This window comes from Tursiops truncatus, chromosome 2, assembly GCF_011762595.2.
Source record: "Tursiops truncatus isolate mTurTru1 chromosome 2, mTurTru1.mat.Y, whole genome shotgun sequence".
Lineage (NCBI taxonomy): Eukaryota > Metazoa > Chordata > Mammalia > Artiodactyla > Delphinidae > Tursiops > Tursiops truncatus.
Window position 1 is genome coordinate 167,836,403 of NC_047035.1, and position 25,213 is coordinate 167,861,615.

The 25,213-nt window shown below is 40.4% G+C and overlaps 2 protein-coding genes across 14 annotated transcripts in view; both read left to right on the forward strand.

The window, feature by feature from the left end:
• Positions 1-9,207, forward strand: part of OPTN (optineurin) — a 42,219-nt gene extending 33,012 nt beyond the window's left edge. For 8 of the 9 annotated variants that reach the window (XM_019933443.3, XM_019933446.3, XM_019933445.3 and 5 more), the window contains 3 exons: positions 2,628-2,758; positions 4,231-4,313; positions 8,642-9,207. In XM_019933443.3, the coding sequence (XP_019789002.1) occupies positions 2,628-2,758; positions 4,231-4,313; positions 8,642-8,769 (342 nt within the window). In that variant the 3' untranslated portion in view covers positions 8,770-9,207. The remainder of the gene's footprint in view (positions 1-2,627; positions 2,759-4,230; positions 4,314-8,641) is intronic. The other variant, XM_019933444.3, reaches the window with a different exon arrangement.
• Positions 9,208-20,170: 10,963 nt separating this feature from the next.
• Positions 20,171-25,213, forward strand: part of MCM10 (minichromosome maintenance 10 replication initiation factor) — a 119,942-nt gene continuing 114,899 nt past the window's right edge. For 3 of the 5 annotated variants that reach the window (XM_019933448.3, XM_033852460.2, XM_073801654.1), the window contains exons 1-2: positions 20,171-20,758; positions 22,662-22,749. In XM_019933448.3, coding sequence (XP_019789007.2) covers positions 22,743-22,749 — 7 coding nt within the window. In that variant the 5' untranslated portion in view covers positions 20,171-20,758; positions 22,662-22,742. Of the gene's footprint in view, positions 20,868-22,661; positions 22,750-25,213 lie in introns of all 5 variants that reach the window. The other 2 variants (XM_019933447.3, XM_033852459.2) reach the window with 2 other exon arrangements.

Genomic DNA, 25,213 nt, shown 5'->3' on the forward strand with positions numbered 1-25,213 from the left:
CTTGAGTAAGATTGGCCTAGAATTTTCTTTCTGCTCATGTCCTTGTTGGGTTTGGATTTCAGGGTTTTACTGGCCTCATAAAAACAAGTTGGGGCACATTTCTTCTCTCACTGTTCTCTGGAAGAATTTGTGTACAATTGGCTGGTTGTGACTGTTTTGGCCCACTTTTCATACCGGTGGGTGGAGTCCTTAGAGAAGAGTTTTATTAGTGAACATACATCCTGCCTGAGATGTAAAATCACCAAAAAAGTGGGGGGAAACCTTTTTTTGTTTGTTTTTATTTTGTTTGCTTAATTAAAAGTGGGATCATGCCATACATTTTGCACTACTTTTTCATTCATGATATATCTTGGATATCTCTCCATGTTATTACTCACAGCCATATGTAGTTTTTTTTAACAGTTGTATGGTGTCCAAAGTGTACATTGCCATGACAGGTTTAACCAGTCCTCTATTAATGGACCTGTAGGTTGTACCAGTATTTTTGCTATTATCAACAATGCTGAACTGAACATTCTTGTATCTGTGTCTTTGTGCACTTGTGGAATCTCTAGTAAGATACAGAAATGGAATGGTTGGGTCACTGGATATGACTGTTTTTAAGTTAAATAAGTATTACCAAGTTGTCTTCCAAAAATGCATAATGAAAATTATTCTCTTACCCGAAGTAGATGAGAGCTCCTATTTCCCCACATCCTTGCATCACTCTTTTAAATGTTTGCCAATCTGAAGAAGATAAACAGATTATTTGTAGTGTAACAATGCCAGAAGTTTATTATTCCCTATATACATACTCAGTACCAGCTGCCCAGAGTGGCTGGCCCAGTGAAATATGGAAGTGGTTGACTGAACTTATGGTTTTAGTTTTATTTCGACAGGAATAGAATTTCAACCTGAGCTCTTTAAGGCATTTCCTTTGTTTGTGCATGATACTGTAGTCATGTACTTTTGCCATGTTCTGTACAGAGACATTTGTTTTGATGGATACTCTTGTTCATTCATTCAACAACTCTTTTTTGAGCACTTTATGTCAGACACTGTTCTCACTGCTGGGGATATAGGAATGGACAAAACAAAGGCCCAGTTCTTACTGGCTCAAAGCTCATAACTGATGGAGGTGAGACTCTAACTCAGATTTAGGTCTGACTCAAAAAAAAGCCCATAATCTATCAATGATAACCATAAAATGTTGGATTACTCACAAATGGCAGAAGTCCCTTAAAATGATCTATTTCATACTTTTTTGGTAACTACAGTGTGATTAGAATATTTAAATCTTTATTAATTTTACTTTTTAAAGTAATGGATAAAAATTTGTATCCGAAAAAATAAATAATAAATAAATTTGTATCCGAGAACCACTAAATTTGAAATGAAAAACCCAATTTTAAATATAGGAAGTTAAAAACTGGTATTGAAATAATGCTCAATTCACTATTAAGGCATTCATTTTCACTTTATAATTTTTGTAACAGTGAAGAAACTACATATTATGGCATATTTACTTTTTTATAGGTAACAAATTATTCTCCAAACGTAGCAGCTAAAACAACAAGCATTTGTTATCTCACACAGTTGCTATGGATCAGGAATCCAAGAGCAGCTTAGCAGGGTGATTCTGACTCGGGGTCTCTCATGAGGCTGCACTCAGGATGGACTGAAAGATCTATTTCCAAGATGGCTCATTCTCATGGCTATGGGCGGGAGGCCTCAGTTCCTGACCATGTGTGCCTCTCCATAGGGCTGCTTGAATACCCTCATGACATGGCAACTAGCTTCCCCCAGAGCAAGTGATCCATGAGAGAACAAGGCAGAAGCCATGGTGTCCTTTATGACCTAGTTTCAGAAGCCACACACCATTACTTCTGTAATATCCTAGTGGTTACACAGGTTGGCCCATTCACTGTGGGAGGGGACCACATGAGGGTATGATTACCAAGAGGTAAGGATCACTGGCGCCATCTTGGAGGCTGGCTACCACTGTGGAAAGCAGTATGGTAAATGGAAGCGTCCATGGTACATGGGCTTCAATCTGGGTTCAAATGCTGGTTTGAGCACTTAACTAATTTCCCCAAGATTAAGAGCTATTAAATTTATAAATGTAAGATGAGCATAGCAATTCTGCCTTCCCAGGAGGAAATAAAATGGTCAATAAGGGCACCAAACATAGGACACTGCAGATGTTTGGAATTCAATAAATAGCATCTATTTATTGTTGTTATTTTAAATTTAGCTTAAGGCCAGCCTTCATAAATATACCTGACAGGGTAAATAAACCATTTACCATATTAAGCTAGTACTGAATATTATTTTTAAAAAAGAGACCAGAGAATTTTACTGAACTAATGGTACACACAGTATTTAAACTACCTATATCTATGTAATTGCTGGGCTCTGATAGTTTAAAGCACACACACACACACACACACACGTAACTTGTGTCTTCTCTTTGAAGGTAGTTGGAAAGTCATGGTGATTACACTGGTTTCTAGCAGGGACAAGTACCTGTTATTTGCAAGACAATGTCACAGGATGCAGCACTACCTCTTCACCTTATCAGCAGGTGAGCTGTAGAGAATCCACATTTGTCTGGGTGGTAACTTCTGTCTCTTTTTTTCCTCTAACAGATGGAGGTTTATTGTTCTGACTTTCATGCAGAAAGAGCAGCAAGAGAGAAGATTCATGAAGAAAAGGAGCAAATGGCATTGCAGCTGGCAATTCTGCTGAAAGAGAATAATGCTTTTGAAGATGAAGGCAGGTGAATGAGGGGAAGACTTAGAGCACATATCACCCGGTCTGTGGGAGAGGTGACCCACAGTGTTTCCTAATTTGAGCTATAAGAATTGCTCTGGGGCTTCCCTGGTGGCGCAGTGCTTGAGAGTCCGCCTGCCGACGCAGGGGACACGCGTTCGTGCCCTGGTCTGGGAAGATCCCACATGCCGCGGAGCGGCTGGCCCCGTGAGCCATGGCTGCGGAGCGGCTGGGCCTGCGTGTCAGGAGCCTGTCCACAACAGTGAGAGAGAGGCCTGCGTACCGCAAAAAAAAAAAAAAAAAAAGAATCGCTCTGAGCACACTTTGCCTGACGGTGTCCCTAACACTTAGTTTGCCCTGCAAGGCCTGGCAGCATCTTGTGGGAACCTGATCGAGTTCTTTTAGATAAATTGTAAAAACGTGACATTATGTGTTCCGAAGTCATATCCCGCCATTGTCATGGATGAAATATTCCTAACACTTTAAATAATTCTGTAATGTTTTCAAAGAAAATACTGCTAAAATTACTTCTATCTTTAAAATTTTCATTTTGATAAAAAACTGAAATATTGAGGAATAGAAAATAGAAAAATACAGAGAATAAAATAATACACACCAATATGTATCCATCCAGAATCGACAGTTACTAATATTTGTTTTATTTTCTTCAAGTATATATATATATATATTTTTTCCCTTTGCCGTACGTGGGCCTCTCACTGCCGTGACCTCTCCTGTTGCGGGGCACAGGCTCCGGACGCACAGGCTCAGTGGCCATGGCTCACGGGCCCAGCCGCTCCGCGGCACGTGGGATCTTCCTGGACCGGGGCACGAACCCGTGTCCCCTGCATCGGCAGGCGGACTCTCAACCACTGTGCCACCAGGGAAGCCCCAAGTATATTTTTATTAAAAGAAAAAGGAGTTGTAGATGAAGTTGCAGTCTTCTCCCCACACCCCCTGCCATTATAGTCCTCTCTCCCTTCCCCACACTGCCTGCAACAGCATCCCCAGCTGTTTTGTACTTTTGCATATATACACATCTATATAATATCTTAAAACAAGGTAATATTAATTTCTTAAAACAAGGTGCCTAGGTTATAAAACGGTCACTATAGGTATTATTCTGCAACTTGCTTTACATAACTAATTTTGAACTCTGTGTGTGTGTGTATATATGTAGATTTACTTCACTGTTTAATTGCTCTGTTGTGTCTTGTTTTAGAAATATGCCACTTTTTTCTAATCTTTTCCCCTGTCAATTGACATTTTGTTTGTTTCCTGATTTTTAAAAATCTTATTTACTTTTACTACATTGTGTCCTAGTGCCAGTAATATTTAAAGCTCAAATTACTCTTAAGTTCTGGTTTCTATGAACCTTGGCTTTGTAGTTTAGGTCTTTTTTTCTCGTACTTCTGTTGAATGCCTGCTCAACGTTGTCGTATTTCAGGGTTTCACATATAGTGCCGCTTTTCATCCCAGCAGGCAGTCCCTGATGGAAATGCAGAGCCGTCATGGGGCGAGAGCAAGTGACGCTGACCAGCAGGCTTATCTCGTTCAAAGAGGTGAGTCACGTGTGATTCTAGGTTGTCAGGGCTCCCGGGGTTAGCTATCCTATGAAGAAGATGCTTGAAGAAAAATTCCACTATACATCTATACAATGGATTCCAAATCAAGCTACCAAAAATGTAGCACCTATCAGTCTTTTTTCCACAGTACCTCAAACTCCATCTACTCTCTACTGAATCCAGACCAGACTCTTCACACTAGCAGTTAAGGCCTGGCATAGCCAAACTTTTGAGCCTTCTCTCACTCTGTTCCCCTATAGATATTAGCCAGTGGAATCACTTCCTGTTCCTTGAACTTATCCTAAGCTTTTATAGCTACATATACTTGCTTATGCGGTATCCTTCACGTAGATGCCCTTCCCTCATTCATATCTCTCTTCCTACAGTCTCTTTCCAGTGAACTCTTACCCCATTATTTATGTGTTCTAAATATGCATTTAAGTACTCTAATAAATAAGCTCCCTTGGAGCTTATATGCTCACCTGCTTCCTGTTTTGCACATAGTAATGTTACCATTTATTGAGAGTTGACTATGCATGGATGCTGTGCTGATCCCTTCATACATATTATTTCATGTGATCCTCAAAAATTCCACGAGGTATATAGTATCACCATCTTCCAGAAGACAAGGTTAAATAACCCAGGATCACGAGGACTTTTAGGGACAGATCTGGACATGGGACCCAAGGTTATCTGACTGTTCACCACTACATGGTACTGCATGTAATAGACTGGCACTAATTATGTACTACATCCAGATTTTAATTCCCTGAGTGAAATTGATCATGACACTCATTCAAAGTACGGTGCTTTGTTTATTGCGTGGTTTTAATACTCTAGTAATAATGTTCCGTCATTTACAGTAAATTACATCACTGAAAGGGAAGTATTTTCCTTGAGTCTAGATATGAAAAAACATAAAATTCACAGGATCAAAGACTGACATAGCTAGATGAAAAGTTAATAGCAATGCCACTAAGAAGAAGCAGGGTGTTAGATGTTATCCAAAAAAAAAAAGAGAGAGCGAGAGAGAGATGTTATCCACATTTCACATAACTGGTTCTTTAACTTTTTTTAAATGCTGGCTGAGTCTAAGTCCCTTCCACATACCAACAGACTATTGAAATGGAACTATCACAGTGTTATCAACAGCAAGGAAGCAATATTAGTATGTATAGTTAACTATTAAATCCTAGGGAAATTTCTGAGTATCCCTTTTACCTCCTAACTCCACCGATGCCCCTGCCAGAGTTCTTTTACAGGAAAAATTAGGTTAAAGTAAATATTAGAGGTAGTAATTCAGGTTAAAAATACACATAGAAAAAAAATTCCACAAAAAATAATACACATGGTATTCATGGGGCATATGCAGAAGCAGCACAGGGACTGACATAAATATTAGCCTCAGGCATTTTCTAGCATCAGCAGGTAAAGCTGTGTTCTCTGAAGGCTGCATCTACCCACATGAGCACCACCAGGCCTTTTCTCTAACGTGAATTTAAATATCCTATAGCAACATCCATATACCCCATACCTAGAAGTGCCTCCAAGATTGTTTTGGTTCAAAAAACGGACAATCTCTTGCACCTGGATTTCTTAGGGGAAGATATAAGGCAAATATCTATTTACACTTAAAAAAAAAAAAAAAACTGGTCAAACAGTCTTTGACTTATAATCTAAAAATTGCCACAGAGGGGCTTCCCTGGTGGCGCAGTGGTTGAGAGTCTGCCTGCCGATGCAGGGGACACGGGTTCGTGCCCCAGTCCGGGAAGATCCCACATGCCGCAGAGTGGCTGGGCCCGTGAGCCACGGCCGCGGGGCCTGTGCTCCGCAACGGGAGAGGCAACAGCAGTGAGAGGCCCGCGTACCACAAAAAAAACAAACAAAAAAAATTGCCACAGAGTGCAAGTGTATTCTTAATTATCCTAATAAGCTTTTTTGTCTTATAAAAAACAATATTCCAAACAGATTGTCTTAAGATTTTTTGTTTGTTTCCTAACAAAGCTGCCTTAAACAATAGCTCCCCTCAGTATATTTCATCATGGTTGTCCTCTGCCGTCTGCAGCCGTCTAAGTGTCTACTCTGGTCTGGGCGCTTGACTGAACACGAGGGAACAAAGGGGCATAAGGCATGGTCAGATCCGTGAAGGCCTATGGTTTAGTCGGAGAGACAGGATGTGCACATAAAAAGATGAATTCATAATACAAGATAACAAGTAAGGAATAGAAATAACAGTGCTGGAGATAAGAGGAAAGGATAACCCCTAAGGGCCAGGGGGGTTGAGAAAGGGCTTGGAAAGATGTGACTTTAAGCTTGACCTGGAAGCCAGGATTTAGATAACTTCTGTATGAGAATAAAGGGGCAAAGGCAGAAATGAGTGTGATGTGTTAATAATGAAAACTGACTAAGCTTATTTTATAGTGAAGAGCCAGGAGGCAGAGGGAACCCATTAGCTGACTGATAAAACAGCCCCAGTCTGCATCTTGAAACCTAGACCAGGACAAAAATAAAGGCACAGACAGATGCAATAAAGTTTAAAGGGATGAATTAACAGTCCCTGATAAGTGGCAGATTGTCATCTAGAGCAGGGTTTGGTAAACTGCAGCCCACGGGCCAAATCTGGCCTGTCACATGTTTGCATAAGTAAAGTTTTATTGCAGCATAGTCATGCCCTCTTATTGACATATTGTCTGGCTACTTTCATGCTACAGTGGCAGACTTGAGTAGTTATGACCAAAATTTATGACCTGTAAAGCCTAAAATATTTACTGTCTGGCCCTTTACAGAAAGTTACTGACCCCTGATCTGAAACAATGAGACTGTTAGAAAGCTCCCTGCTTCAGATATCATGCTTTGCGATCAGTATTTCTACTCAAGGGTGCTTCTAAAGTTTGCTTAACACAAACTATCCGTAACAGTCTCCCATGTTAGTGAATTCAAATAATATGCTCAGAAGCAAAAAACCATACTAAAAGTTACCTCGGGCTTCCCTGGTGGCGTAGTGGTTAAGAGTCCGCCTGCCAATGCAGGGGACATGGGTTCAAGCCCTGGTCCGGGAAGATCCCACATGCCGCGGAGCAACTAAGCCCGTGCACCACAACTACTGAGCCTGCACTCTAGGGCCCGTGAGTCACAACTCCTGAGCCCACGTGCCACAACTACTGAAGCCCGCGCGCCTAGAGCTCGTGCTCCGCAACAAGAGAAGCCACCGCAATGAGAAGCCCGCGCACCGCAACAAAGAGCAGCCCCTGCTCGCCGCAACTAGAGAAAGCCCGCGTGCAGCTACGAAGACCCAACATAGCCCAAAATAAATTAATTAATCAAAAAAAAAAGTTACCTCCACTATCATCTGCAAAAACAAACATTTTGGGGGCTGAATAAAAATCTAGAGACCTGGGTGGAGACGCTGAAAAACTAAAATGCTTTGCATCGGTGCAGAAAGATCAGATCAATGAGGTGCTCTGGGAACTAGAAACCATTTCCTGTACTGAGCACGGTCTGCACACAGGGGACCTGCTGAGAGCCCTGACTTCTTCAGAGCGTTCTTTGATTTAAGACTTGAACCTCAGTCCAACTCCAGAATTGGGGGAAACAATAGGACTGATTCTTCAATTCCTTCTCCTCACTTCCTTTATCTGGATAACTCTTGTTCATTCTTAAGACTCCTCTCAAGTGGAGCTGGTCTCATCAGGGGGCCTGTCTGCACCGAGCAGTCTGAGCCAGGCGCCCTTTCCTGCCCTCCCCAACAAAACCACCTTGTGTCTGACACAGCCTCAGTGCTTCCCTCACGTCGTGCCACTGTCTCTTTTTCTTGCCTGATGTCCCCACCATGTCTGTATCCCTCTCTCCCATCTCCCAAGTGCTCAAAAGCATCTACTGAATGGCCGTAATTGTTGTCTCTGCTCCTGAGAAGGTCCCTGCTGTGCCAGGGTCCCTCTCCATGCTCTGCGCACTGTCCAAATTCTCTCCTTCTTCTTAGCTTACATCCTCATCTATCCTTTTCTTCTCTCAAAGATTCTAGTTTTTACTAGAACGTGTATCATCCTGTACCTAAAACCAAAACCACATATTTTCACATACCTAGAACCTGGAACAGAGCCTAAATCCTAAAACATGATAGGGAAGCAGGTATTACTTTTGGAGATTTTTTTCTATGTGTGTCGATTACTTCAGTTAAAGACCAAAATAAAACCTGTATTCATTTCCCACGAGGTATTGATTACCAAGTTTAACTGATGTTAAAATTAAAATTTACCATCTGTTTTTAAAAACTGCTTGCAACATGGAAGGAATGGATTAACATTTCATTTAATGCTTATTCCCAGGAGCTGAGGATAGAAACTGGATGCAGCAGGAACAACAGAATATTCCAATTCATTCTTGCCCCAAATGTGGAGAAGTTCTGCCCGACATAGATACACTACTGATTCATGTTACAGACTGCATCATTTAAGTGTTGACCTTTCACCTCCCCCAAACTGTTGGTAAATGTCAGATTTTTTCCTCCAAGAGTTGTACTTTTGTGTCATTTGTTTCACTCAAATATTTTGGCTCATTATTTTAGGAGAAAGAAAACCATTATGTTCTAAAAAGGACATTTTTTGGTGCATTCCCACAAACTCGCAAAATAGAATCCTTAACGTACCACTCTTCTGATAAGAGGTCTGTTTTTTTTTTAATATTGTTGATGTGAGCACTGAACTGTCCATGCGGGTTATGAGTATGTGACATCGTGGATAGAGTAAATGTGGTAATAAGATGGAAGAAGCCTCACTGATTAAGAACTTTCTAAGGAGGCAGGAAAAATGAAGTGGTCACAGATTTAATCAAGAAAAGTGTCTTTGAAGTATTTTTAAATAAATTACATTGTTATTTTTCTTTATTCATTTAAGATAGATCTATCTGGGGTTGTGTATGTGTGTATATCTTACAGTTTTATTTCAGCCACAGCACCAAAATTATGATGTGGCTCTTTTCAGATGAGCCCTGTGACCTTTTACTTGATCCTCAGGACAAGTGAAAAAATACTGACCTACATGAAGCGGATATATTAGGTTCACTGGATGTCACGTAATCATCCACAGTGTAAAGTTTTCTTTTTCTTTTGTTGTGCTGCAGGTATATGTTTATCAACTATACAGTAAATAGTGTATTAATTTCTAAAAAGAATAGCTATCTATTAATTTTCTTCCTGGATCAGGCTCTATATTCATAATCACAAAAATAGTTATTGCAAAAAAAATAGTTATTGCAAAATAAAATTTTGCTTATGAATCTTTCACATTGTTCATATATGACTAGCTAATTTCATAGGATGTGTTTTCTGTATTCAGCTTCATATAAGCTTAATACTTATTCAGAACCATTTTGTTAATTCCGTGAATATGAGCAAATCCCTTTACTAGATACCAGTAAGTGGTGTTTGAATTAGAAACTGTTCTTTCTAAGGAGGTGAAAAGATAGGGATTTGCCGTATTTTGTAAACCTACAGTTTACCAGCCATAAAAGTTAGCAATGTCCTTATGTATCTATATCCTAAAATATTTAAGAGAAAAATTTTAAATCTCCTCTGTTTGACTTTGTCATAAGAATCTCTCCTACACAAACTTGACTTGTGTGTGCCTATGTGTGTAGGTATATATATTTTTTAAAACAGGAATCAAAACAGTTAATTACAGCTTCATGCCAGGAGAACACACTGCACAAATTCAACAGTAATTTAGATCCCCCCCCCACCCCAGGGGGTTTGTTAAAGACATTTCTAAAATAACTATGAAATTTTTACTTTTAATTTCTTGTTTTTAGTTTCTAGTTTAAATTCTTTTCCCTTACTATCTTATATTGGAGAAGATAGATTTCTACAGTATCCTAAATAAAAAAGCAAACCAAATGGTTCTACACTTATGATATTGGGAATATCCTTTTACTTTGTTCAAGTAAAAATATCAACCTGATCCCAATGTGAAATAACAGTGTGAATGTGCTGATTAAGCCTGTTACCAAATTGTTTCCTTGCTAATTAGATGGATTGTAAATGAAGGCAAGTTCATATGGTCAATTTAAATTGAGGCTATTGTTTTGGGGGAATCAAACAGTTTGGTAAACAACTTGTAAAGTCTGTGCATGTCTTATCCAGTTAATTTAGTCTTCAAGGCCTTGTTCCATGTTACCAGTTAACTACACCTCATCAGAATTTAGGTCCCTCTTCTAGGGCCAGCCATGCTGTATTCTTGTGTGGCTAATGGGAACAACAGAAAGATGGCAAATGTGAAGAAATATGAGGGAGCAAAAGAAACTTTTACAGCTAATAATTTTACACAATTAAGTCTTTAAATATTATGTTAAAAATAATTTTGGTCTGGCGTGTAAGGAGCTTGGACGTCATCACTCCTATCCTTATAATAAGAAAAACGCCGAACAAACTTAAAATCGTCAACTCTTTTAAATCTTTCAGAGAACTGAGGTCACAGGGTAAACCTCTGCCCCCAAACTGGAGAGACAAACAGGGAGATACAGAGAGTCGCTGATGACCAGACCACAGTCTCAGGAGCAGAAACCACAGTAGGAGCCAGTACCTGAGTAGGAAAATGTAAACTGTAATTGAAGAATTGCTAAAGGCTCAGTGTGGATGAGCTTGAGAGTTAAAAACTCCAGGGGGAGCCCAGTCTTAGGGGGAACCCTGCACTTTCATGAGTTTTACCTCCACAGATCCTACCAGATTCCCACAGTAAAGATTAGAAAAAACTCCCCCATAATTCCAGCAGGGCTGGGGGGCAGGTGGGAGTAGACATTTTGAAATACACCAGAGCATTCTGTTCTTCTTAAGAAGTTTCCTCAGGGAAACTTTTTTACCAGAGCCTTACTTGCTGGGATATTATCAGAGCCTGACCAACCTGGGGGAACAGATACACCCAACTTATGCCCCCTTATTCTTAGCACCTAAGGAGGAGGGAAAAAACCTGTAAAGGTCACAGCCCAGAGGCACAAGCTCACGAAAAGAACGAAAAGACTAACCATAGACCTATAGAATGCTTCCCCTCCCCGCTACCCCTCACCACCACATCAACAGGGCTTCTGTATAATAACAAGGGATTACAACGGAAACAACTGCACATCTTAGACTTTCTCTAAGAAGTCTATAGGGAAACCCAAAGACAACAGTGGAGACAAAAACAAGGACACCAGAGGAAATTTCAGCATATGACACAGCTGCAGCAAACACTAATAGTCCAACTCCTAACCAGATAAACAAAAACCCCACACCAAAGGCCTATTTACCACAGTTCCTTTTACCTAGTACATCATGTTCAGTTTTCAACAAAAAATTATAAGGCATACTAAAAGACCAAAAAACAGTTTTTAAAGATAAAGAAAGCATCATAACCAGACTCAGACATAATGGATAGATATAAAACGGAATTTGAAACAACTGTGATTAACATCCTAAGAGCTCTAATGGAAAAAGTGACAATATGCAGGAACAGAGGGGTAATGTAAGCAGAGAGATGGAAACTCTAAGAAAAACTCAAAAGGGAATACTACAAATCAAAAAGCCTGTAACAGAAATAAAGAATGCCTATGATGAGATCATGAGTAGACTGACCATGGCTGAGAAAAGAATCAGTGAGCTTGAAGAAATGGCATGAGAAACTTCCAAAACTGAAAAGCAATTTTAAAAAAAGAATGAAGAAGAACAGAATATTCAAGAACTGTGAGGCAGTTATAGAAAGTGTACAATGAGAATACCAGAAGGAGAGAAGGGGACAGAGGAATGTTTGAAGTAATAATGGCTGAGAATTTTCAAAAATTAATGACAGGTACAAACCACAGATCTGGGAAACTCAGAGAACACCACACAGGATAAATGCCAAAAAAGTCTTCACCTAAGTGTATCATGGGCAAAAAGCAGAAAATCAAAAACAAAAAAAATTTTTTTGAAAGAAGCCAAAAGGGAAAAATAACTTACCTGTAGAAGAGCAAGGATAAGAAATATATCAGACCTCTCTTCAGAAACCATGCAAGCAAGAAGACAGTTGAGAGAGAAGAACCACCAGCCTATAATTCTGTGTCCATGGAAATTATTCTTCAAAAGTGAAGGAGCAGTAGACTATCTTAGACAAACAAAAGTTGATGGAATTTGTTGCCAGTAGACCTGCCTTGCCAGAAATGTAAGCTCCTCAGAGAAGGTCAAAAACTCAGATCTATAAAAAGAAAAGAAAAGCGTTAGAGAAAGGATACATGAAGATAAAGTCTTTTATTTTTCTTATTCGTCATGAACAGATAAGAGGTTTTCTCGTTTTTTGTTTTTTGGTGTTTTTTTTGGGCTGTGCTGCATGGCTTGTGGGATCTTAGTTCCCCGACCAGGGATCGAACCCAGGCCCTGGCAGTGAAAGCATGGAGTCCTAACCACTGGACTGCCAGGGAATTCCCAAATAGAATACAGTTTGTTCAAAGTAACAACAGCCACATGTATTTGGTGATTATAGCTAATGGATAAATGAAATAAATGACAACAGTGTTATAAGGGATAGGAGGGAAGAATTGGGGATACTCTGTTACAAGGTATTTTCCCTACCCATGAAGTGATATAGTATTCTTTGAAAGTGAACTTGGATTAGTAGTCGATGTATATTGCAAACTCTAGGGCAACACCACCCCACGCCCCAAAAAAAAGTTTTAGAAAGTATAATTGATACGCTAAGAGAAGTGAGAAAATGGAATAACATAAAATGTTCCATTAAAACCAGGAAAGTCAGAAATAGAATGAAAGACAATAGAAGAAACAAAGAACAAGGGCAGTGAACAGAAAACAGTAACAAATATGGTAGATGTTAATCCAGTTATATCAGTAATCACTTTAAACATCATTGGTCTCAATATACCAATTAAAAGACAGAAACTTTGAGAATGGATAAAAAAGCAAGACTCATCTATATGCTCTCTACCCACTTTAAATATAAAGACACATATAGATAAAATGTAAAGAGATGGAGAAAGATACAGCATGCCAACACTAATCAAAAGAAAGAGTAGCTATGTTAATTTCAGACAAGATTTCAAAGCAAGGAAGATTATCAGGGATAAAGGGGCATTACAAAGTGATATAGGGATCAATTCTCCAAGAAGACATAAAAATCCCTACTGTATATGTACCTAAAAACACAGCATCAAAATACATAAGGCAAAAACTACAGGGAAAAATATACCAATCCACTAGTATAGCTGGAGACTTGAAAATCCCTCTATCAGTGATTAACAGACCCAATAGGCAAAAAAATCATTAAGAACATAGTTGAACTGAACGGCAACAATCAACTAGATCTGACATTTATAGAATACTTCATAGTGTACATATGACAGGATACACATTCTTCTCAGGCTCTTAGAGGACATTTACCATGACAGACCACATTCTGAGCCATTAAACACAGAAATTTAAATTTAATTTAAGAAATTTAAAACAACAGAAATCATACACAGTATGTTCTCATACCACAGTGGAACTAAACTAGAAATCAATAACACAAAGATACCTGGAAACCCTCAAAACACTTGGAGATTAAATACACTTTGTAAATTATACATGGATTAAGTAAGTCTCAAGAGAAATTTAAATATATTTTAAACTAAATGAAATAAAATATAACATCAAAATTTGGGGATGAAATGAAAGCAGGGCTTAGCAGGAAATGTGTAGCATTGACTGCATATATAGAAAAGAAGATCTAAAAGCAATAGTTAACGCTTCTTTAAAAAAAATAAAACTAGAAAAAGAATGGCAAGTTAAACGCAAAATAAACAGAAGAAAATAATACAACTGAGGCCAGAAATTGATGAAATTTAAACCAGGAACTCAATAGAGAAAATCAATGAAACCGAAAGCTGGTTCTTTGAAACAATTGATAAAATTGATAAACCTCTACCCATGTTAACTAAGAAAAGAGAAGACACAGATTACCAATATCAGTGTGCCATGAATAATTGGAACTTGAAATTAAAAAAACACGATAACATCTATATTAACACCCCAAAATGAAATGCTTAGTTATAAATCCAATAAAATATGTATAAGATCTGATGAAAGAAATAAAAGAAATAAATGGAGAGATATTCCATGTTTATGTATAGGGAAACTCCATATTGTTAAGATATCAGTTCTTCCTAACCTGATCTACAGATTCAATGCAATTACAATCAAAATCCCAAGTTATTTTGTGGCTATCAACAAACTGATTCTAAAGTTTATATGGAGAAGCAAAAGACCTAGAATAGCCAACACGCTATTGAATGAAAAGAACAAAGTTGGAAGGTGGACACTACCCAACTTTATGACTTACTATAAAACTACAGTAATCAGGACAGTGTGGTACTGGTGAAAGAATAGACAAATACATGAATGGAACAGAACAGAGAGCCCAGAAATAGACCCAGAGAGTCTTTGACAAAGGGGCAAAAGCAATTCAGTGGAGAAAGGATAGTATTTTCAACAAATGGTGCCGGCACAACTGAACATCCACATTCAAAAAGAAAAATAATAATAATAATCTAGTTGCAGACCTTATTACACCTTTCACAAAAACTAACTCAAGCCACAGACTGGGAATAAATCTTTACAAAACACAGATCTGAGAAAGAACTGGTATCAAAATATCCAAAGAACTCTTAAAATGCAACAATAAGAAAACAACCCAATTTTTTAAAGGTCAAAAGATAATGGATACCTCACCAAAGATGTAGAGTTGGCAAATAAACATATGAAAAGATGCTAAACCGCGTATGTCTTTAGGGGATTGCAAATTTCAACGATACCATCTCACACTTATTAGAATGGCTACAATTCAAAACAATAACACCACCAAATGCTCGGGGAGGATATGGAACAACAGGAATTCTCATTCACTGCTGATGGAAATGCAGAATGGTACTTTGGAAGACAGATTGGCTATTTGTTGCAAAACTAAGCACACAATCCTTGGAATTTACCCAAATGTATTGAAAACTTACATCCATACAAAACCTGCACATGAATGTTCATAATAGCTTTACTCATAACTGCCAAAACTTGGAAGCAACCAAGATGTCCTTCAACAGATAAATGGATAATCAAACTGTGGTGTACATCCATGTGATGGAATATTATTCAGTGCTAAAAAGAAATAAGCTATCAAACCACACCAAAAAAACATGCAGAGACCTTAAATGCATATTGCTAAGTGAAAGAAACCAATCCGAAAAGACTACACACTGTATGACTTGAACTGTATAATGCTCTGGAAAAAGCAAAACTACGGAGACAGTAAAGAAGGTCAGTGGTTGCCAGAGGTTTAGTGGAGGGATGAGGGGTTAAGAGCACAGAAGATTTTTAGGGCAGTGAAACTATTCTGCATAATACTGTAATGGTGGATACCTCTGTCAAAACCTATTGAATGTGTAACAAAGAGTGAACCCTAATGTAAACTATAGACTTTAGTTAATAATGTATCAATATTGGCTCATCAATTGTAACAGAAAGTCCCATACTAATGCAAGATGTTAATAATAAAATGTGTGTGTGCCAAAGAAAACATACAGATGGCCAAGGGGCACATGAAAAGATGCTCAACATCACTAACTATTAGAGAAATGCAAATCAAAACTACAATGAGGTATCACCCCACACCAGTCAGAATGGCCATTATCAAAAAATCTAGAAACAAAAATGCTGGAAAGTGTGTGGTGAAAAAGGGAACCCTCCTACACTGTTGGTGGGAATGTAAATTGGTACAGCCACTATGGAGAACAGTATGAAGGTTCCTTAAAAAACTAAAAACAGAACTACCATATGACCCAGCAATCCCACTACTGGGCATATACCCTGAGAAAACCATAATTCAGAAAGAGACATGTGCGACTTCCCTGGTGGTGCAGTGGTTAAGAATCTGCCTGCCAATGCAGGGGACATGGGATTTAGCCCTGGTCTGGGAAGATCCCACATGCCGCAGAGCAACTAAGCCCATGCACCGCAACTACTGAGCCTGCGCTCTAGAGCCCGCAAGCCACAACTACTGAAGCCTGCGCTCCTAGAGCCTGTGCTCTGCAACAAGAGAAGCCCCCGCTTGCTGAAACTAGAGAAAGCCCGCACACAGCAACGAAGACCCAATGGAGCCAAAAAATAAATAAATTTTTAAAAAGAGGATGTACCACAATGTCCACTGCAGCACTATTTACAACAGCCAGGACATGGAACCAACCTAAATGTCCATCGACAGGTGAATGGATAAAGAAGATGTGGTGTATATATACAATGGAATATTACTCAGCCATAAAAAGAAACGAAACTGAGTTATCTGTAGTGAGGTGGATGGACCTAGAGTCTGTCATACAGAGTGAAGTTAAGTCAGAAAGAGAAAAACAAATATCATATGCTAACACATATGTATGGAATCTCAAAAAAAAAAAAAAGGTACTGATGAACTTAGGGGCAGGACAGGAATAAAGACGCAGATGTAGAGAATGAACTTGAGGACACGGGGAGGGGGAAGCTGGGACGAAGTGAGAGAGTGGCATGGACATATATACACTACAGAATGTAAAACAGATAGCTAGTGGGAAGCAGCTGCATAGCACAGGGAGATCAGCTTGGTGCTTTGTGTCCACCTAGAGGGGTGGGATAGGGAGGGAGGGAGGAGATATGGGGATATATGTATGCATATGGCTGATTCACTTTGTTGTACAACAGAAACTAACACAGTACTGTGAAGCAATTATACTCCAATAAAGATCTACTAAAAAAATTGTGTGTGTGGAAGGGGCTATATGGGAACTCTGTTCTTTCCACACAATTTTTCTGTAATCCTAAAACTGCTCTAAAAAAATTAAGTCTATTATTTTCTTTAAAAATGAAAAAAAAACCCTTTTAACTATATATAAGATTATTTAATATGAACACATATAAAATTGTTCACATTAAATCATAAAATCAAGATTATGGTGAAAATTGACCAACAATTTCATTTGACCCATAATGAAAGGGCTAAGTTGGAATTGCTTTTAATGAAATATCAGATTTATTATGCAATCATTAATTCATGGAAGAAAGCTGATAGAACAGCTAGTTGCAGCTTTGAAGTGTAATAGGAATCAAGTATATGGACCAATATTCAAATGTTTTAGTGAAAGGACAGGTACCAAAACTGCTTTGCTATGAAAGCAAAAAGTAGAAGTAATTTTACCATCTTCTTTGGTATCCTTTGACTTACAGAGTTCGTCATTTTAAAAATTATTGAAATAACATTATGTTCTCTTTGTGAAGATATTGGTCATCACTGAGTATTGCAAGTGTTTTTTTTCTAGGTAAGTAATTGCAAAGATATGAAGTATAATACAAAAAAATATTGGCTTAGGAACTCTCAGTAAGCTGATAGGTTTATGTAGCAATTTTGTCCTTTAGACATATGGAGCCATAATCACGGGTAGAATTTATTCTGCATGGAGTATGTATTGTAGTTATTAACTCAGCAAAACCAATGAAGAAATGTGTTGAGCATTCTCATGAATTAATTAAAACCAGCAAGGCTAGAGTTTTTTTTATTGGCTTCTCTTTGCAAAGCATCAGTTGAGATGGAGGAACATACCCTGTTGCTTGAAGTAACCTCTAGATTGTTTGAAAAGCAATAGACATTTATTTGGGCAACAAAGACAATATTCTGTTAGGAAAATTAAGGAGGCTGGGTTTTCCTTTCTCAGGAGGGCCATTCATCTTCAAGTAGAGAACTGCCTCTGAGGAAGGATGACAGTTTTCTCAGTAAAGCGTTTTTGTTCAGTTAGTTGGGCAAATTCAAGTTTGGGATAAGACTCTAGAGAATTCTGTGCCATAAAGCATGAGATGTGAAGGCAGATGTAAACAGATGTCTACAGGGAGGTGGTGTGGGTGCTTTGGAAACCGGCTGTTAATTCCAACAGAAGATCTGATTTTCTGATTTTTTTTTTTTTTTTTTTTTTTTTTTTGCGGTACGCGGGCCTCTCACTGTTGTGGCCTCTCCCGTTGCGGAGCACAGGATCCGGACGCGCAGGCTCAGCGGCCATGGCTCACGGGCCCAGCCGCTCCGCGGCATGTGGGATCTTCCCGGACCGGGGCACGAGCCCGTGTCCACTGTATCGGCAGGCGGACTCTCAACCACTGCGCCACCATGGAAGCCCTGATTTTCTGATTTTGAATAGCATTGTTTCCTGCTGGGCCGAAAGGTGGAAGCATCGATTTAATCTTCTGGTGCATTAACCCTGGAAACATACTCAAAGATATTCTGCTTCTACAATCTCTACTTTAGAGAACTCAACTGCACTCACTAAGCCTACACCTGCAGCCCTGATATGTCCCGTTGGCTTGGGTCACATATCTAAAAGTAGCGCTGAAATCTCCCCACCATCGCCTCAGGCTGAACTCACATCTCTACCCTGTCCAAAGCAAGCTCCTCCTCTGTAAGTCAGCCGTCTCTCAGCTGTTGCCAACCTGGCCATCGTCCTCTCCTTTTCCTGCCAAAGGTAACTTTCCTCTGGTCAGTTACCAAAGCAGATAAGTTTCCCTCGTAAAGTGCTTCCAATTCGTCCCTTCCCTTCAGCTCTCACAGTCTGGGACTATCACGATCTATCAAGCTTCTTTGTCTTCAATTTCTGGTGTATCCAGTTCCTGAGCACCTATCTTTTGAATTTTTTTTCTTTTTGGCCGCACTGTGCGGCTTGCAGGATCTTAGTTCCCTGACCAGGGACTGAACCTGGGGCCACGGCAGAGAAAGCACCAAGTCCTAACCACTGGGCCGCCAGGGAATTCTCCCGAGCACCTATCTTTGTTAGCTTAATCGTCCTAAGCATTGCCTTATAAAGTAGTAAGAATAAAAGTTATTACACTTTTAATGCTTACATGTGCTGGGCACACTCTGCATATTTTCAAGTTTTTCTCATGAATCCTCACAATACCCTATGAAATAACTATGACTGTCCTTGTTTTGAACATGAGTAAATTGAGGCTCAGAGAGGTTAAGTAACTTAGCCGAGGCTGCACAGTTAGCATGTGGCAATTAAAAATCATGCAGTCTTAACTGCATAGTCTGGGCACTTAGCCACACCTTTCTCTATCCATCTACCTTCCTCCCCCACCTGCTCAAACGGGGTCTCTTTACCGCTTACAGAATATTCATCATCTGCCACCCTATTTGTTTTACCTACATTTTAAAATGTTTCCACCTCATCTTTCCACCTATCTTTTACCTCCTCATCAGCAAGACTGGTGCTCCCTGGTAGTCACCTTATGTTATTTGTCTTTTATGCATAGATCACATCTCCCAAACTAGACTAAATGCCTACAATATGGACCTTGTCTTTGTCCAAACATGTACACCTGAGGCACTAAGATTATGGCTGATAACCAGTGTGTGAAAAGGTACTGGAAATTCTCATTTGATCCTTCCTGAAACCCTCTAGTTATCGCTATTATCAGCACTTTACGGATGAAGAAATTGACCCCCCGCCCCGCCCCCGCCAAAGCTAAGTGCCTTGTTCAGGAGCACATACTCTATTCTACTTTTTCTCTCTGTAAACATTTATTGTGTGCCAGGCACCAACAGCAAGAGAAAAGACAGAGGAAGAGCTAGGAAGATGAGAAAGACACGGTCCCCTGGTCTCCCGATGCTGACATTTTGGTGGGAAGAAGCAGAAAACAGTTATTCCCAACTCTGACGCAATTAAAGTCCACGGACCACGAACTCCTCCGCAAACAGTGGTTTCTACTGGGTCTAAGAATCTCATCTAGTCTTTCCTTCTCATTTTACAGACGGTGACGACGGTCAGAGAGAGGTAAAAGTGGACCAGATTTTTGGTTTGTTTTTCAGTCCCATTATCTCAACTGAAAACGAGGTTGTAAAATAACCAACCGAGCGAAATTATCAACAAGCCTGTTCAGACCTCTATACAGTCAACCCAGCCAGAGGCAATCTGTGAGGGCAGGGGGAAGGTCTGCAGTGGGTTCCGCGGTTTGAGCCTCAGTGTGCAGGCTTCTCCGCGTCAAGCGTAAGAGAAAACGAGGCTCAGAACTGGATGACACGGTCAGTGCCTGAAAGTGTCAGGAACTAACTTCTGACCTCCTATGAACATACCGTACAGGGACAGTTCTACTTCCCGGCGCCTGTGGGGACGCTAGAACACCTACCGGAGGAAGCCAGGGCTGCACCGACCGGAAGTTCCCTTGCCCCCAACAAAGAGGGCGCCGGTCACGTGAGCCAATCAGATTGCTCTACGCAAGGGTCACCTTCTTCCCGCCCCCCCACGGTCGTTTCCGCCAAGACCTCTGAAGTAGCCAATCAGTGCAGCCCCGAGCCGCGTGCGTCTGACGTCAGAGGCGTGGGGGCGGAGTCGAGTTGGAATTTTGGCGGTCTGGCTGTGGAAAGAGAAGGAGTTCGGAGCCGGTTAAGGTGCGGGTCTGCGACTGTTGAGGGGCAGGGTGAGGGACTGCCCGCGCGCGTCTGTGGGAGAGTTTAGCGAGCTCCGAGGGCGGGAGGCGCGGAGTCCGGGGGCGCTCAGGTGGGCGAGACTGGAATTGGGCGAGCGCGGGGGCGACCTGGGCCGAGCGCGGGGCCGGGCGCGGGGGTGGGCGCTGAGTGCTGAGCGGCGGAGGTTCCGGGGCTGGGGGATTGCGGGCAGTTTCGAAATGCACCGAGAGGTGCCAGGTGTTCGGCCGTCCAGGCTATTTAAGGGTCCAGTTTTTTCTTTTTAAAGGTAACCTTTTAAGACGCTTGCTAAACGGGTGCCGTCTGTACTGTGTCTTATTCATTCATTCATTTGTTCAAATTGATGATTTGCTAATAGTTACTGAATGCGTCACCCATCACTTCAGCCTTCGTGAAGTTTACACTTTAAAGTGGCTAACAGGTAACAGACAGGTACACCATTAGTGGAATGTGCAATAAAGTCATGAAAAGGAGGAGGTGAGAGGGTTCCAGGGGCCTGGTCAGATAGGGTGGTCTGGAAAGGCTTAGAAAAGTGGAGAGTTAAGCAGAGACTGAGGGATGAGAAGGAACTAGGGGAGAGCTTTTCAAAGAACCTGAGGCCCCAAAGCACTTGTGTGTTCAAGAAGTTGAAAGCAGGCTAGTCTGGCTGGAGAATCCTCCGTGGGGGGGGGGGGGGGGGGCGGAGTGGTTTCAGAAGAAACTGAGGAAGTGGAAGTAGGCGGGAGAGAGAGTAGACATTGCCTCGCAGGAACTTTTGTAAATTTTGTTCTAAGGGCAATGGAAAAACCATTAAAGAAATTTTATCAAGGGAATGCTGCCATCTGACTTAACGTTCCTAAAAGACTACTAAGGAAAGAAAAGATTACTGTAGCTTTTGTACAGAGGATAAATTACAGAGACAGGGAGACCAATACAGGAAGCTAACACGGTAGTCCAGGCAAAAGATTGATGGTGGCTTGGACTAGGCTCTTTGGCAGTGAAATTGGGGAGAAGTAAAAGATTTGAGCAATATACTGGAGATAGAACCCCTAGCACTTGTCGGATGGTCCTAGGTGTGAGGGTGAGGAAGGGTGCGTGGGTTTGTTCGGGGGAAAACAGGGTTGGTTATACAAATAAACAAGAACAGTTTGCTCCTACCTAGCTCTCAGGAAGCTTACAATCCCGCAGATTCCCCAGTAGACAACACAGTGCAGGGTCCATAGAACCTGCATGATGGGTCCATAGAAATGTTTGTTGAATAAATGAAAAGAAAGCACCATAATTAATATTTGACATCGGACTTAGCACGGTCATATATATTATAGGGCCCATGTAAGTTAAGCAGTAGTGTAGAAAAATTTATATTTTCTTCTTGCAGTTCTAAAAACCATTTTAAATGAAAAAAGGAAAGTGCACAGAATTATATGACTTTATCCTAATTAACTATGCCAACTATTCCTCTGAGCTTTGCTAACTAGTACTGAATCGAAATCTTGATGTGACTAAGGCTGCAACTAAGTAGAACCACACAGTAGGCTCTTATGGACAATGTAGATCTCAGATGTGTTACAAGAAATAAAACATAATAGCCCTACTATTTAGACCAGCCTTCATAATACCTGTTCACAATTTGTCTCATCTGTGTAACCTAATATCAAACAAACTATACCTCAACCAAGTTTCTGTAACCATAGATTGGAGACAAGAAAAGGAACTGCTTCCATACTAGGAGGCAGATGGTGTTGGTGGTGGGGTGAGAAATAGCCAGAGTCTGGATGAATTCTGAGCTCAAGCCCCTACAATTTGTAGGCTTCTGGGTTTGCTGGATACGCGTGCGATGTGAGAGAGAAGACTCAAGGGTGTCTTTTCTTACGTTCATTTCACACAGCCAAGGTCCTGCATCTCCTGCCGTCTCCTGGGCACCTGATCCTGCCGCACAGCTCTCCATCTCCACTGTTCTCTTGACAGCATGGATGGTGAGTCCTAGCCGTTTTCTCAGTTCCTCTTTGTTTCATGGAAGATCACTCTTGTGTTCATGGGCTTGTTGTTACTTATTCCACTTATAAAATAGTGAAAATCGCTGCCCTCCCCTCAAGCACTGTCTGAGTGTTTCGAAAGAAATCTCACTTCAGTCAGTGAATGTTATTTGTTTTAATCAGGTGAGATTTCTGTTCCTGACAGCACTGATTGTCTTTCATAATAACGGTAGTTGACATGTACTTACAATATGCCAAGCACTGCTCGGAGATCTTACGTATACAGTTGGCCTTCCATATCTGCGGATTCAACCAACTGCACATAGAAAACATTCGAGAAAAAAAATCCAGAAAGTACCAAAAAACAAAACTTGAATTTGCTGAGAGCCGGCAAGTATTTACATAGCATTTTCATTGTATTAGGTATTACAAATCACCTAGAGGTGATTTAAAGTGTACGGGAGGATGTGCATAGCTTATATGCAAATACTACGCTGTTTTATATAAGGGACTTGAGCATCTGTGGATTTTGGTATCCATGCGGGATCCTGGAACACATGCCCTGTGGATACCAGAGATGACTGTATTAACTGATTTTACCCTCACAGCAACTATTTTATAGACCGGAAGACAGATGTCTGAGTGACTTGTCACAAGTGAAACTGTCAGAGGCAGGGATTTGAACCCAGGCAGCCCACGTCGGAGTTCACATTTGATATTGAAATCTGTTGAAATGGTTTCAGTCTAGCTCTCACTTAAATTCTTATAGTGCTTTTAAATTTTGTTCATCTTGCAGGGATGTGTGCAAAATATTTACCTAGCAAAGTGATGTTGCTCTAATTAGCAGAGCTTAGCCTGAGAGCAGCACAAAAATGATTGTGCTGGCTGTGAAGAGACCCTAACAAGTAAAATGCATTATTTTTCTGGTTGTGTAATTTTGTTTATTATTTTTCAAAATTTTTATTGGGGTATAGTTGATGTACAGTGTTGTGTTAGTTTCAGGTGTACTCTGGCTGGTAATTTTAAAGCCCAACTTTGTTACACTTTGACTTTTAAAAAAATTAAAACCAAATGTTGAAATTCATCACACTGTGATAATATGTGAGATTGATTGTACCATTGGTATAACGATAGTTTCCTATTTCTTAAAATCACCAAATTACCTACAGAGCCATTGATGTAATACAAAGTGTAACTTTTTGCTGTGAGGTGGTCATGAGAAGAAGTGGTGAATGGGTCCATGTTCTCTCAGAAATCACTGTATCTAAAAAAAGTCTCATTTGGCTGGCATGGCTTTACAATTTGGTCCAGTACAGACGAAATCAAAAAGTTTCCTGGTGCTAGGTGCTGTTGAACAACATCCATGTTTACTTGCTAGTAGAGAGAGCAAGATAATAAAAAAACAAGTAGGGAAATATCAGGTAGTTGGTAAGATGGAAGGCGCTGGAACGAGCTTGGATGCTGAGAGGAATGCGCCAGGAGACAGGGAAGAACCGGTGATGTGGGAGAGAGCTGGTGATTGTCACCCGAAGTCCTGGAGAAGCTGAAAGTGGGAACCAGTGTCTAAATGGAGAAATGGGCCAGAAATAGGACTCGACACTTCATCTGTCATCGCTGGAGGAAAAGCAGAGAATACAGGTTCAGGTTTGGTAGTGAAAGATGATGAAGTCTGATTGCTTCTATGCTTTTTCCTATAAAATACGAAACAACATCAGTCAGCCAAGATTAAAGTGGGAGGAGAGGGCATCAGAGGTTTAAGGAGAGACGTGGGAAGGAGTTAGAGAACAGGAAAGCAAGTGTTATCAGGGAAGTGTGAGGATTTTTAAGCAGTATTGACTGCCCGTTTGTTATTGGCAGGTGTATATTTAAAGTTAAACCAGTCATGGTGGTGGGTCTTTGTTCAGGAAAGTTCACCAGGTGGAGTGCAGGCAGGGAGGTGGTGGCCTCTCGGATTTCATCAGGGTTAAGAACCATGAGGGCAAGAGAGACAAGCAGGGGAGTTAAGAAGCTTTAGAAGGCAGTGATTATAATGATAGAACATGGATCCAAAGTGAGGAGATGGGGTATGAGGGTGGTAAAAACACTGTAGGAGGGTCGATGGATTTGGACATCTTTTTTTTTTTTTAACTTTTATTGGAGAATAGTTGATTTATAATGTTGTTTAGTTTCAGGTATACTGCAAAGTGAATCAGTTAAACATATATCCACTCTTTTTATTTTTTTTTTCTTAAGATTCTTTTCCCATATAGGCCATTACAGAATATTGAGTAGAGTTCCCTGTACTATACAGCAAGTTCTTATTAGTTATCTATTTTATATATAGCAACGTGTATATGTCAGTCCCAATCTCCCAATTTATCCCTCCACCCACCCCCATTATCCCTGGCAACCATAAGATGAGGGGAGGACAGGACCATTGAAGGTGAGGTCAGGAAACAGAGACGAAGGCATTGGCTGGATCATC